A 15,113-nucleotide genomic window follows, 5' to 3' on the forward strand; every position below is an offset into this window, starting at 1 on the left:
TGAAGACTGCAAAATTTCAAGGAAACCATTTCATCAGTTAACTAATCTATTCCCTATTTGGAAAAATATGTACTCATGTTAAATCCTCTAACAAGTTGGTAGCTACACCTGGATGATGGCATTGAGAATGTAAAATATATAGTGAAAAAAAGGGCAAAACTTTTAAGTGTTGATGAATCACAAGAGACTTGCCTGAGGTCATGCAGGGCATGACTCAGTGAGCTGAAACACATGCTGCAGTCACTGATCACCAGCCTAACCACTTGAACCATCTTCCACCCCTGCCTTAAAATGAGTGTCTTTGACTGGGATGCATTCAACTGCTGATATAATGCCCATGACCTCATGCTCATGACTATGAAAGTCTTCTGCATTGGCGTAGGAGTAAGTGCCGCCTCTGATCTCCATGAAGTCTTCCGCATTGGCGTAGGAGTGCCTCCTCTGATCTCCATGGCTAACAATAGATAACAGAAGTTGCTTTATAAAATGCAGTTTCTAGTATCTTGGCTGTAGAACAGGATGGACCATTCCTTCTTTTGAACTGCACTGTGGTACAGATACATTGGAAGAGAGAAGAGAGGGATAAATGGGGTTATGGCCCCTATGCTAAACCCCAGCACTTCCTCTTGGGAGTGCCCACGCTCCTTGGTCATGATAGTCAAGGCTGTGTAGGTTCCCTCTTCTTCAAGCAGCATCTGCCTCTTAAGTACTTCTAGCATAGCTGCAGACAGACTTTTTGAAGTTCATTCTTGGGGTCTTTATGTAGTTTTGCTTTCTACCACCATTCTTTTTTTACACTGCCATGATATGTTGCAAGTTAAGACTGACTGAATTTCAAGAATTAAAGGACAGTAAAACTGAATCTCTTGAGATTGCTTAAGCAACACATACCTAGTGATTGAACTAACCTCGCAGGTGTCTTACCTGTGCTGTAGAGGTGGATCGTTACAGGCTCAGATACTATGTAGCCTAAAGTGATGAAGCTCTTGTCTCAAACCAGTATGTTTGTGTGGCACAAAAGCAAAGTTAATAAAACTTACCAAACCACATAGAAGCTCCTCATAGAAGTACCTCCACTGCCTCCTGGCTGGATTTCGGCTACTTGTAGAGATGTCAAGGAGGGCTTCCAAAACATTCTTCAGCATGTCCTGTAGCATGCATATTACTTGGGATTACCCTGGATAATTAAAACTTGACTGTACATGTGTCTTCCTACCAGTACATTTTGCTCCCATGTGAACAAGTCAGGTATGCCCTATGCAAAATATTCGACTAGAGTATGCAAAATTTTATGACCAGTTTTTGCTATTGGTAGCAATAAAGGCTCAAACGCCCACGAGACAGTACATTGAACTTGACAGTGTAAGAAAGACTCTGAGGGAGCCAAAATCAGCCACTGCCACAATGGGGAACATCACTTTGTTACATGCATGATGCTTCCCAGGAAATAATGGCACCACCCTGCACCCCGACAAGAAGAGGCAGTGACAGAAAGAGTGTGTATACGACATCCAATGAGTCAAACAATGCTATCTTGCTTATTTGAGAAAAACAAGAACTTGGTTTTCAAATAAATGACGTAAATGTTACATAAATGCTGTAAAAGTGAGATGAACCACCACTTTTGTTTACCTAAAGCAAAACGCATAGCCAGAAGACAAGCCAACCATCCCTCAAGTTATCCGTCTTTAAATGCTGCCCTGTCTTATCAATCTTCATTCTCTTCTAGAGACCTTCAGCGGCCTGGTTAGGTGGTCAAGCCGGGACTGATAGATGTCTGGCGATACGCTACTGCACAGGACCAGGCTTTTCGGAAACCCTTCAGAAACCCTTCAGAGGCGCAGGGATACGCCCGCGCTGAAAGCCGAAGTCTGAGTGCCACCCACCGGCAGCTCCCAGGAGAAGCAGAAAACGCAACCCAGCCACCCATCGATCTTCCCTGGGCGCAACTCGTCCTGCCTGCCGACAGCTCGGTTGTCCCCTCACGCCGGCGCGCTCTCTTACTCCCGTCGTCCCTAGCGCACCACACTGTCTGGAGGAACGGAGCGGAGCAGAGATGGCGCTGCACGTCCCTAAGGCCCCGGGCTTCGCCCAGATGCTCAAGGAGGGGGCGAAGGTGAGAACGCCGCCGGGCGAGTGCTGTTTTTTCAGGAGGATGGATAGGGTGGGCAGGAGGTCTGAGCATGGCGGCGCGGGGAAGGCTCTAGAAGGCCGGCGGAGCCCGGCGGCTCCACGCGCTGGGCGAGGCGGGCGCCTGGGGGATCTCGCGCTGCCCGTCCCTGAGCTGTGGGCCCCTCGGTGGCCGTGGCATGGCGGGGCCGGGTCGTGCCCCGCGCTGCTGCTCTGCGCGCGGGTACCGGGCGGCGGAGAGGAGGGCGGCGCCTAGCGCACGCGGCCTTCGAGAAGGCTCTAGCGGGGCCGCATCCCCGCGCCCAGAGGCGCGGCCTCTGATTCTTTCCGCCTCGGGGGCGCTGCGGGGGCTCCTGCCGTGCCGCCGGGCGCCCGCGCTGTTCCGGGTTGGGTGCCTGGCTCGTGTGCTGTGGCTGTTGAAAGCCTTGTTAGGAAGACGCTTTGTTTGGAGGAGCTTGTATAAACGGTGGCCACTACAATTCAGCCAGGCCCTACAGTTTTAGCTGTCTAGACGCGTACGTTTTCTCGCTCTTTTTGTCATTGCGCCCGTAAGAAAAAATGTATTTGCCTCTATTGTCTACGAATCATCATTCATGTATTCCTGTAAATCCGTTTTTGTGGGCCTGTGCCTGAGAGAGCAGAAGCTTCAGTTGAAAGAGCGGACAGAGAGAAAGCAGGGCTTTGTGGTTTCTTTTTTTCCAGACAGAGAAATTGGAAAAAAAACCTCAACCAACCTGATTGCTATTCCTTAGATAAAGGATAGTGAAGTTAGCAGTTCAGAAAGCTCTCTGGTTTTTGTTTGGTTTTCAGTCTTCCTTGAAGATAAAGAATGGCATATGCCAAGAGCAGGAAAACATAGTGGCCTTAAATTTTGGTTCTCTAACAAGGAATTCAAGGCCCAAAAAGGAAGAGTTGCCTTTTAACAAAAGGAGGAGGCAGCTGGCATTTTGACAAGTTTGTTTTGTATTTAGGACATAATACTGTTGGAGTACATCTCTCTTATGTGGCCCACTGTGTTATGCCCTGTTCTTTCTTAAGGCCCTCTCTGGGGATCCTTCCTTTTCTTAAAGCTTCCATACTGAAGCCACTGTGATTAGCTTCTCAGGCATGAATATTTCATGAATTGTTCTGCTGCTGCATTTTTGAACCGCAGGTTTGAACTGAGTTAAATGATTCTTGTGGAATAACAGAGTTGCGAGTGAAGAAGTGTGTGCAAGACCACACATTTACAAACCCTTGCTCCTTTCCAGTATTCTGTTGCTGATTTTCTCTCTCCTTTTAGCATGCCACTTAAGAGATGCAAACTGTCTTAAAAATGAAGTAATTATTCAGATTTTCCTTTTTGGAACCTTATTGTGTGTGCTAAGCTGACTAGCTGAGATGGGACTGACTAGCTGTCTTTGAGTAAGGTTTAGTTTCCATTTAAACTTCAGGGAAATGCCATGTCTAAATTAATCAAAAGCTTTTGTGGAGTTGATCCATCTTCGCTATTTTGGTCAGAAATGTTCATTCCTTTCTTTTCTGTTAGAAAGCCTAATTCTAAGCAGAACTTTTTTCTTTCTAGCATTATTCAGGACTAGAAGAAGCTGTCTATAGGAACATCCAGGCATGCAAAGAACTTGCTCAAACCACCCGCACGGCTTATGGACCAAATGGTAAATAAATCCCAAAATTACTGTAGTATTTTTGAGCAAAATGTTAGGTTTGAAGGCTCAACCTACCTTGACAAAGAAGCAGCTGTTTGTTTTTTTGGGGGGGAAACACATTGGACTTGCTCTGGAACTCTTAAATATAGGCTTTCTGTCTATACAGATTACGTTTCAGTTACCTCTTGAGTTATGCACAATATACTTGCCTTTGCCAAGTGTTTGTACCAGTAGCTGTTACCTCTTCACTGTCTTACTGAGTTAAAGGAAGGATGGTAATTCAGTATATAGTCACAATGAATGTGACCATACCATGCCTGGACAGATACATCACTATAGAGTAATTAAATGGTGTAAATTTCTGAAGAGAAAACAGCTTATTCAGAAATTATTGATTTCTCCTTAATGTAACACATTCCCAGGTGTTATTTCACAAAAGTCTTTCAGGTTCTTAAATTATATATAGGGCTAATGTTTTGGCTTACAAGATTGACCTGAAAGTTATGAAACAGTGTTTGTCTAATTCATAATTTTGTACATTTTTTCTCCTCCTTTAGGAATGAACAAAATGGTTATCAATCACCTGGAGAAGCTTTTTGTTACAAATGATGCTGCTACTATCTTGAGAGAGCTGGAGGTAAGTTTTCTTGCTTTAGAGGTTGTCAGTTGTGTACTAGTGTTTTTATTAATGGGCTGCTATGGTTCTGAATGTTAATATGGAAATAGGTGTAACCTTGTCAGAGGATTTACATACAGCGTTTTCAAAATAACTTTTCACTGGATTTGAGTGAAGTCATGAGCCATATCCACAGTGATAAACAGAACTCTTTTGAAAAGAAATATTAAGTACTTGCAGGAGATGCTTAGAAATAGCCTAGGGTTTTTTCCTCAAAACAATGTAAATTTAGGGGAATAAAATAAAATAGAATAGAATTAACCAAGTTGGAAAAGACCTTTGAGATTTGAGTCCAACCTAGCATCCAACACTATCTAATCAACTAAACCATGGCACCAAGCACCCCATCCAGTCTCTTCCTAAACACCTCCAATGATGGTGATTCCACCACCTCCCTGGGCAGCACATTCCAATGGTCAATCACTCTTTCTATGAAGAATTTCTTCCTAACATCCAGCCTAAACCTCCCCTGACACAGCTTGAGACTGTGTCCTCTAAAGGAAGGTATGACAATACAGTGTTTGGAAAACTCTTGAATGAAATAGCTGTTGTATTAATCTCACAGTTTTGGTGGCTACCACGTTGTCTTGTCTTCTTAGAACACGTTATATGGATTTCAGATCCTGAGGGTATAACATCCTTCTCCTGTGAATACAGTGGAATCTAGAAAGATTCATCTGTCATAACTTTTTTTTTTTCCCCCTCTTAGTATCAAATTCATATTTGTATCAGATAAACCTCTATCACAGGAAAGCCTGGAACTGCATTCTAGGTGGGATGCTGACAACTAAAACATTTAACTTCTTTTAAAGGTCCAGCATCCTGCTGCAAAAATGCTTGTGATGGCTTCCCACATGCAAGAGCAGGAAGTTGGAGATGGAACAAACTTTGTTCTTGTTTTTGCTGGACTTCTCCTGGAGTTAGCAGAAGACCTTCTGAGAATGGGATTATCAGTCTCAGAGGCAAGTTATACTGTTACTTCAATTCACATCACTTGAATTCAGATTGCTGTTGGTTAGTATTCTTGTGTCATGATGTTTTGAGTCATTTATTTCCTGCTCTGATAATTTTTTAGATAAAAATGTATGAAGAAAACAGTAGATGTCTTACTGCTTGTGTTTCCTTGCTTCCCTTAGAAGATTTTGCATTTTAAACTCTTATGACCCTTTGAAGAGGCAATAAAAGCAGCATGAATGCATATTGAAGTGGTGTAGTAAACACTGTTTCCTGTACAGGTGATTGAAGGATATGAGAAGGCTTGCAAGAAAGCCCTAGAAATTCTTCCAGACTTGGTGTGCTGTTCTGCAAAGAACCTTCGAGATGTTGAAGAGGTGGCATCTTTGTTGCACACTTCGGTCATGAGCAAACAATATGGCAATGAACAGTTCTTGGCAAAGCTCATTGCTCAGGCCTGTGGTAAGTGGACCAGAAGAGAGATGTGTGTATGCAGCTAAAAAAAAGCCAAAACCGCACCTGAGAGAGTGCACTGGTTTGCTTATGATCATTACTGATGGCTTTATGTAAGATAAAACGTTTGGTCAGTTTATCAGGTTGAATTGGATGAAATGAGTGTAACTTGCTTTCTTGTGTTGAACTCTTCATTGTCACTGTGGCTCAGAAAAGGTCTGTGTTTTCTACTAAATATTTACAGAATGTTTAGTCTCTGCAAAGCAGAAACTCATCTTTCCTGTTTTTGATCAGTGGGAAGATGTATTACATTTAGATAAACTGTTGCTAGTTCAGCCACAGAACCATGGAAGCAAGACTGTAGTGGTGGCGTTTTCTCCCTTCAGATTTCCAAGAAAATACTTTCATGTCTGGCTAAAATGTTTTTGCACAAAATTCTGGGTCAGACTTCACTTTTGAATGTACCTGTGTTAATGGGTATTTAACTGAATTAACTGAGCATCCTGATAGGTGTTACTTTCTGATTACTACATTGCCCAACAAAATTTCTGCATCTCTTGATGCAGATTATTGGCAGGTTTTAGTTGACTTGAATCTGGGCAGACATCTCAAACCATGGAATTGTAGTACTTCAGAAAAACTCCAGGCATTATTTATGGTGTCATTGTTCTACTTGATTCAGTAAGCAATACCAATTATTTTTGTCTAACTTTTTTTTTTTTTGCCCCCCCCCCAACAGTTTCTATTCTTCCTGATTCTGGTCATTTCAACGTTGATAATATCAGAGTGTGCAAAATTGTGGTAAGTTGGAAGTGATTAGCTTTACTGTACTGTTAAGGTAAATAGCTTAATAATAAAGTTAATGTTCAGGTCTTTGAACTTCAAAAGTGCTTTTTCTTCTCTTTGCTGTGTTGTGGCATGCATAATAAATTTTGGTAACTGATGTTTGCATTCCTTGTTTAGTGCCCAGCAGCAGCTTCCAGATAGAAAAATCATTAGTATTGAAAGTTTATACTAAACTAGATATAGTACCTTAATTATGCATAGGGGTGTTTATTGCATCTTTGTCATAGAAGCAGTCACAAAACTAGTCTAATGTGCAGGCTGGTAGAAATGTAGCTGTCTAGTCTTGTGTTCCTTTTGTCAATGGGACATGAGGCCTCCGTGCGGTATGTAGGATTGGAACAAGTTTGTATCTAGTATGAATTTCCCCCTGTGTTTCTTCCCTGCTAATAAAGACATAATGAGTTGAGCACAAGCTTTAACCTGGACTACCAGCTAATCTTAAAATGGGAACCTGAAAGACAGTATTGTGGCTAAATCAGCTTAAATCTTATTTTGTTTGTGCTGCAATGAAAACGTTGGTCACTACATTCAAGTGAACATAAGGACTGCTTCTCCTAAAGGGTAGTGCAGCTTTCTGACAATAAGTGATGAATGATAATGATTCCATTTCTTTCCTTTCAGGGTGCTGGTATCTCTGCTTCCTCAGTACTGCATGGCATGGTTTTTAAAAAAGAAACTGAAGGAGATGTTACTTCTGTCAAAGATGCAAAAATAGCTGTGTATTCCTGCCCTTTTGATGGTATGATAACTGAAACTAAGGTATGTAGAAGCTCAAAATAAGTTAGATGTCTATTTATGCTTATGTGCTCTTATTTTCAGACTTAACTATAAATATTCTTGACAGTTGATGATTGAGATGTTTTTGTTAATACTGAGTTCACTAGTTTAAAAAAGTTCATAGGAAATGTCTGAATGCAGTTTTGTATTGCAGAGTTTTGGGGTTATGGAGTTGATGATTTTATTGAGTTCTTTGAGCCAAACAACATGATAGAACATCTGAATCTTGTCTAGAAATGCTAGAGTTGCCCTTTTTTTTTTCAGTTGCTTTACCTTGTTGCCTGGGAAGGGTGCCAGTGTTCTAACCCAGGATGACTTGATGTTTATGAATAGGTCAGGAAACAAAAGGTTTGTCAAAAGCTTTTACGGTTGAATTGATAACAGCGTATGTGTGTGTTTTACTAGGGCACTGTGCTTATAAAAAATGCTGAAGAACTGATGAATTTCAGTAAGGGGGAAGAAAATCTGATGGATATGCAAGTCAAAGCTATTGCTGACAGCGGTGCAAATGTAGTAGTAACAGGTGGCAAAGTGGCAGACATGGCACTTCATTATGCCAACAAGTACAATCTTATGTTGGTCCGGTAAGTACCAGAAAAGCATAAAAACATTTGATCTACTAGAGTTATGAAATGTATTTGCCATGTTGTTTTTTGCCTCTCAAATTAGAAAAGAAGATACTGGAGACTGATTGGTTGGTTTTCTAGTGGTTCAAGATCTGAGCTACAGTTTGGTTATTTCATAGCTTATATTTCTTTGTAGTATTTCACCTCTATATGACGGCTAATAGAATGTAACTTGTATTATGGTACTGTTGTTCTGCTTTTAAGTGCCTTTATAACACAGCTGACATTAAGAATATCAAAATTTGTTGATCTAGTGCAGAGGGATGTGGCCCCAAAGGCATGTTCTGCAAAGTAAAGTCAAATTATTAGTAGCAGCTCTTGCATCTCACTTAAATAAGTGGTCCTATTCTGAAAGCTGTAACTTTATTGCAATTTCCCAGAAGTTTAAATTTCTGGAGGTAAGAGTGTGATGATCTCCTGCCTGCTAAGGATTATTGTGGAGGTGTTGTCAAGATGAGTTCAAGTCTTACATACTGGGAGATAATTTCCATGTTTTTGATTTAAGTTACTTGATCTAAAATTTTTAGAAAAATAGTCTTTGCATAGCATCCCTGAAAATAGCTCCAAAAAATAGACCAATGGATTGTATAACTTAATGCAGTACATTTTGATCGATGTTACTGGTGTACAGAACACGCCAAGTGAATACTTGTATGTTTTAACACTTATTTGGGGAACTTGTTATTAGAATGCTTGGTTTTAATTTTTGTTTTGTTGTAAAGGTTGAACTCCAAGTGGGATCTGAGAAGACTGTGCAAAACTGTTGGTGCAACAGCCCTACCCAGACTGGTATGGACTTCTCAAATGAGGTGCAGAAGGGATAGAGCTGCTGAGTGAGTTCACCTTTTAACTGTTGGTTTTCTTTCCAGACTCCCCCTACTCTAGAAGAAATGGGTCGCTGTCACAGTGTCTATTTATCGGAAGTGGGGGATACACAAGTTGTCGTGTTCAAGCATGGTATGTATGTTCTGTGGGACTCCTAATGCTACTGTTCTAGAAGTATGATCATATGTATTTTTCATCTTAAGCTTAATTCTCATATATCTTTCCAAACAGAAAAAGAGGATGGTGCCATTTCCACTATACTTATCCGTGGATCTACAGACAATCTGATGGACGATATAGAGAGAGCAGTGGATGATGGTGTAAATACTTTTAAAGTACTCACAAGAGTAAGTAACCAGAACACTACAGTTATCAAAACTGAGCTATGGATCAATTTGAGGCAAGATTCAGCCTGGCTTTTGCTACAAAGGCTGTAGCAGGTGTTTACATTACCAGCTTAGAAGCCTTCTGAGGTGTAGAGAAGGTTGTGTAGTATTGAGATGTAGATGGCTGTGTAGAGACATCCGCATGAACACAATGTACTTAGAAGTTGGTACTTGGCAGCTGCAGCACTCAGTTTTCCAGTAATGAGTGAGTTCTTGAAGATAGATTAGTTTTAACACTTTCTAATGCTAATCACTTCTTTCTTGACTATTCCCCTAATAGTCAAGTTTCTTGATTTTTAGTTTCCCTAATGGTCTAGTTCCTTCTTCCCTGATAGTTCCTTGATTGTTGCCCGTTTTGTAACGTTCCTTGGAAGCCAATGGGATCATCAGGAAGAATGGACAGGTTGCAAACTATAGTTCATGGTTCATAAGACCTGCTTCTTCCATGTACTACAGATAGGCTTTATGGATGGAAGAACTCAGTTCTTCACTTTTCTCCTGAGCAGCTTCTGAGGGCTTGAATATTCTTTCATTTATTCTTTTTTTTTTTAATTGAAATGCAGAAGGAAATATTTGTGTATTTATTTGGAAGGTGGCATGCAAAACATGGTAATCTTCTGTTTAACTTAATGTCCTGTAAATACCAAGATAGGCATATGTTGGTTTAGGGTACAGAAACAGCCACAGACTGTGTGTTTACAATTGTCTTCAGGAGTTGTCCTAACTTCAGATTTATGATGGTTACTGTTATGTTTGAAAGACTGGGCCTTTGCCAAAGGATACACAAAATGAATAGAATTAGAATAGAATTAACCAGGTTGGAAAAGACCTTTGAGATCGAGTCCAACCTATAACCCAACACTATCTAATCAGCTAAACCATGGCACCAAGTGCCCCATCCAGTCTCTTCCTAAACACCTCCAGTGATGGTGAGTCCACAAAAAAAACCAAACAAATCAAACAAAAACCCATACAGTATGAAACCAAACCTAGTCAAAACCTCTCAACACCTTGTGATGTATTAGACTTAGCATACAGTAGACTGGGTTTCTGCATGTTGTGTTGTATCATGTTAATGGCAAAGATTGGGAAATCTAGGAATTCTCTTATAAATTAGCCAGGAGTTGAAATCACTCTTGTAAAAACAAACAAAAACCCACTAAAAAACCCCACAGACAAAATCCACTGCATTATTATTTTGCTTTTAATGAAAAAAGCTGGTTTTCTTCCAGGGCATTGGAAAGAATGAGTACATTCTGTTAAGTTTCTCTTACAATGCATGTTTTTTTCTTAAGCCAGTTCTTTAAATCTCTGAAGGATTAAGTCCTATTGCATTTTAGATAAAGTGTATAAATTCTAAAAAGTTAATGTGATACTTCAAGCAGATCTTTGAATTTTGGGATGGTCTGTTCACAGGATAAACGTCTTGTGCCTGGAGGTGGTGCAACAGAGATTGAATTAGCCAAGCAGATCACATCTTATGGAGAGGTACAGAAAGTGGGCTTTTTGATTTTTGTTTTACACAAACATATGTGTATTTAAATATACATCCTTGACTTTAAAAAAAAGTATACATACTGTTTATACCAAATGATGTGTATTAATACCTATAAATTTAAAATGTGTAGGAAAATGTCTCCCTGTCTTAGGGGTTTCTGCAATGCTGACATGTTTTCCACTTCACTTTAGACTTGTCCTGGGCTTGACCAGTATGCCATCAAGAAGTTTGCTGAGGCATTTGAAGCCATTCCCCGAGCACTGGCAGAAAACTCTGGAGTAAAGGCTAATGAGGTCATCTCCAAGCTTTATGCAGTGCATCAGGAGGGAAACAAAAATGTTGGTTTTGATATTGAGGTAAATAGTCTCTTATAATACTGTTGCACAGTCCAGAAGAATAACATCTTAGAATTGTAATACTGAAGTGGTGTTTCTTCCATCAGCAAGCTGTTAAACTCAGTGTAGTATGTAGGAAGTAAAGTGAGATGCTAGACCAATGTGATACAGAATAAGACTTTAGTAATTACTTTGTCATCCTGCTAGTAGATTAGGAATGAAGGTTTTCTGAAAAGAGAAGATGAGAGCACAAAATTCTTAACTATTTTTAAACCTGTAACTTTGAAAACCCTATAAATTGTGAGGTAGAAGCCTGAGAAAGCTTTGAGTAATGTTTTTCCTCTTGTCTGATAGGCTGAAGTTGCAGCTGTGAAGGATATGTTGGAAGCTGGTGTATTAGATACATACCTTGGAAAATCCTGGGGTATCAAGCTAGCTACAAATGCAGCAGTCACTGTCCTAAGGGTAGATCAGGTAAGCTTACAAGTAATTTGGGTACTGAAAATGGTAACCTTGAACTCTATTTTGGGCATGAGCCCAAAATATGTCAATCTTCTTGGAATGCAAGGCATAAAAATACAATACTTGAAAATGTGGTTTGTGTATTTCCGAAGGCCAGGAAGCTGTTTCTTGCAGGAGCTGGTGATTTTGGAACATTGCAATGTTGCTGCTTCCATAGGAGAGCTATTCCTGTTTCTTTTTAAGATCTGATACTTGTATCCACAAAGTACCACCCTTACCTCTGTGGGAACAAGATTTAACAGAAGAAACCTTAACCTCATATACATGAGATAGATGAGATTTTTAACCTGGAAATCTGCTTTTCAAAAAAAAGTCAGAAGTTATAATTTCAGTGACAAAACCCTTCTTGATGTATTTTGTGGAACTCTATCAAAAACGTTTTGCATGTAAAATTCCTGTAGATTATTATGGCAAAACCCGCAGGCGGTCCAAAAGCCCCTAAGCAACAAGGACATTGGGATAAGGATGACTGGAAAGATGAACCTGAAAAATAGTGTGCAGTAAGCTCTGTTTCTCTAGCAGAGAGGTACCTGTGTGTATGAGAACATGCATGAGTATATTGACAAGCACATGGCAGATGATATCTTTCCTGAGGACACGTAACACTGCTGTCTTACGTGTGCTGATCGCTATGTTTTGTATTTGCAAATGAATTTTACTTGTAAATTTTCATTGAAGGGATGACAAACCATAGTTTTGGTTCCACCTTAACTTACCACTACAGCAAGCACAGAATATGACCCTCTAACATGGACTCTATGCTTTGAAGTGTGGTGTTTAGACTAATTCAGAACAATAGCTCTGACAATTCTGCTTTCTGTAATGTGCATCATGTAAACCAATCACTTGTTAGCTTATTTAAGCACTCACTTTCTGTAGACTAACTGGTATCTTTATTTGCATGCAAAAATGAGGTAAAAGCTCCCTTTTTTTGTATATTAAGGCTCAGCTTCTGCCATTTACAAGAAAGAAAGGTAACTATGTTGTGTATGTCTCCATTAGATGGGTAATAATATTCAGAGTAGAGAAACTGCATGAATTGAGTCAGTGTTAAGAGCCAACATCATATGGCTGTGAAGTCTGTGGTAAGAGTCTCATTCTGACCTTATCTTTTTCTGCTTCCCTATTCAAGATCATTATGGCAAAACCAGCTGGTGGCCCTAAACCTCCCTCGGGAAAGAAAGACTGGGATGAAGACCAAAATGATTGAACAGCTTAACTGTACTTAAGTGACATGATGATGTGAGTTTTTTAATATTCCAATTGGAGCCTATCAGGATGTTTTGTTCTGTTGCCTTTAAGTTATGAACTGTGTCCAATGGAGTGCAGAACTTCAAACACCTCAATAAACATACTTGCTGGTAAAATGTTAATTGTCATTCTACTTGGACTTAATGTGACATCATTGTTCCCACTTTGTGACTGTGCAGGTGTATGTGTGAGGATGAGTGTGTAGGTAGGGTATGACGTTGACTGGCTGCTAGATGCCCCTTTGTCACCAGGACAGGAAGAAAATCAATAGAAAAACCTCATGGGCTGAGGCAAAGGCAGGGGAGATCATCAATCACTTACAAATTAGTGTTTCAGGCCAAACAGATCCAACATGTGGATAATTAATTAATTACTAATTAAAACGAGTTGGAGAGTGAGAAACAAGAACAAAACAGTGTTTCTGTTCACCTCCTCTTCTTTCTGTGCTGCTGCCTCCTACATTTTCCACCTGTACAGCCCCAGTGGGATGGGAGATTAATGAGCAGGGTTTCAGTCAGTCTGTAACTTCTAACACTCCTTCCTCTGTGTGCTTTTCCTGTCCTCTGCTGTGGTGTATAGCCCTTTGTGTTACAGTCCATCAGGAATTTCAGTGGCTTCTGTGTGGTACTTTTATTCCTGGCTGGGAAGCCTGCTCCAATCTAGGCTCATCCACCTGCTCTGCCCCAGGGAGGCTCCCCAGCCATTATGGAGGTCCAGCATGGTGCTTTGCAAGTGCTGCAGGGGGAAACCCTGTTCCAGTGTGGTTGCTGCTTTTGGGTGCCTGGAGTTCCTCATTTCCCCTCTGTCCTTGCAGGGCTGTTTCTCACACTTGCCCTTCACTGCTGGGCAGTGTTTGCCCACCCTTACCCAGTCTTTCCTTGAGACACTGCCATCCTGGCTCTAGGGGCTCAGCTGTGTCTTGCAGTTGGTCAGTTGAAGCTGGGTCCAGAATGGGCCAGCCCCACCCAGCCTCTCCTCACAGAAGCCACACCTGTGGATAAGGGAGGCTGACCATGAGTTTGCTGCAGGGAACTCAACTGCAGGAATGCATAATCTATGATTGTTGCAGTTCTTTGTGTTCTGAATTGTGCTCCTTGCCCAATATTTGAGCATTAGAAGCCAAAGGACTATAGCAGTAATGAAGCATGGCAGCATGTCTGCAGTCCACGCCTACATTCATTTTTGTTACATACATGTATTTCATCCTCAGCCTTTAAAAGTCTCCACACTCCCAAAATGTCAGCCTGACAGTAGAAAGCTGCATCTCATTCTAATGGCCTTAAAAATAAACACTGAGCAGCAATAGCTAGCATGATACAGAGCACTGGAATCTTTCAGCTGAAGCCCCCTGTTAAGATTCTTCTTGGAAAGTAAACAGCTTGTGTGTCTCAGAGTAGCTTGAAAGAACTTGAAACTCAAGCCCCTTCAATAATTAATCCTTTTATTACTCTTGCCAGTGCTACTCCATTTCACAGCCAGAAGGGAGTGGAAGGCTAAATCAAGCTGGAACTATTTTATGCCTAAATAAGGCTACCGTAGAACAGCTACACTAATACTTGCTTTATAGTCAGTTGCTGGTGTGGCTGAAAAATAAACTCAGCAAGTTTTCAGAAGGATTGGCATACTGATCTAGTCAGCTGCACAAGTGGTGCTGCTGCTGACCATAAGGGTAACAAGAACATGCAAGACAGCCCATTTTCTTAGTGAGGTTGCTGTGAAAAATGCACCAAATGTAAGCAGCTGCTGCTCTAGCATGGAGGAGCCAATATTTTATTTTTGTGAAACCTAGCCTGATGAGAACTTAAAGAAGTCGTAAGCCACTGCAGGACTAGGTTTCTTACCCATCACAGTGCAGAAAGGCTATGCTGGAGTGCCTGTAGCAAAAAGGGGAGAGGTCTGAACTCTTGGCCTTGCCCAAACACTAGCATAAGGTTCCCATGCAAAAGAATTCCTAGAGAGGTTGCAGACCAAGGGCTCCACTGGACATAAACCAACAAGAGCTGCTGCTGAATGTGTCTGAGCTCACAGATGTGTATGAAGGAAGAGTTCCCTATGCTCAGAACCCAGTTCTAAAACACGTGGAACAAATGATAGCCAAGATAACTATAGTTCAAAATGATAGCTAATCCCTTTAAAGTAAAAAAAGTTGCTGCCTACACTGTATAGCACTCACAGGAAACTAAACTTA

General features: G+C 40.9%; 1 protein-coding gene across 1 annotated transcript; it reads left to right on the top strand.

Moving 5' to 3' along the window:
• Positions 1-1,982: 1,982 nt before the first annotated feature.
• Positions 1,983-13,041, top strand: CCT8 (chaperonin containing TCP1 subunit 8). Its single transcript, XM_009905686.2, has 15 exons — positions 1,983-2,116; positions 3,695-3,785; positions 4,334-4,413; positions 5,265-5,414; positions 5,688-5,868; positions 6,599-6,660; positions 7,327-7,464; positions 7,888-8,066; positions 8,831-8,897; positions 8,978-9,065; positions 9,165-9,280; positions 10,736-10,807; positions 11,009-11,173; positions 11,507-11,626; positions 12,807-13,041. Exons 1-15 carry the CDS (start codon positions 2,057-2,059, stop codon positions 12,882-12,884), a joined length of 1,647 nt encoding a protein of 548 aa, XP_009903988.2. The 5' UTR covers positions 1,983-2,056; the 3' UTR covers positions 12,885-13,041.
• Positions 13,042-15,113: the final 2,072 nt, after the last annotated feature.

This window comes from Dryobates pubescens, chromosome 12 (assembly GCF_014839835.1).
Source record: "Dryobates pubescens isolate bDryPub1 chromosome 12, bDryPub1.pri, whole genome shotgun sequence".
NCBI classification, from domain to species: domain Eukaryota; kingdom Metazoa; phylum Chordata; class Aves; order Piciformes; family Picidae; genus Dryobates; species Dryobates pubescens.

Bases quoted from the DNA above. Each gene is read 5' to 3' on its own strand.
- CCT8 (XM_009905686.2), top strand. From the start codon at position 2,057: ATGGCGCTGCACGTCCCTAAGGCCCCGGGCTTCGCCCAGATGCTCAAG. The intron at 2,117-3,694 runs GTGAGAACGCCG...TTTTCTTTCTAG, and splicing joins TGCTCAAGGAGGGGGCGAAG to CATTATTCAGGACTAGAAGA. The intron at 11,627-12,806 runs GTAAGCTTACAA...TCCCTATTCAAG, and splicing joins CTGTCCTAAGGGTAGATCAG to ATCATTATGGCAAAACCAGC.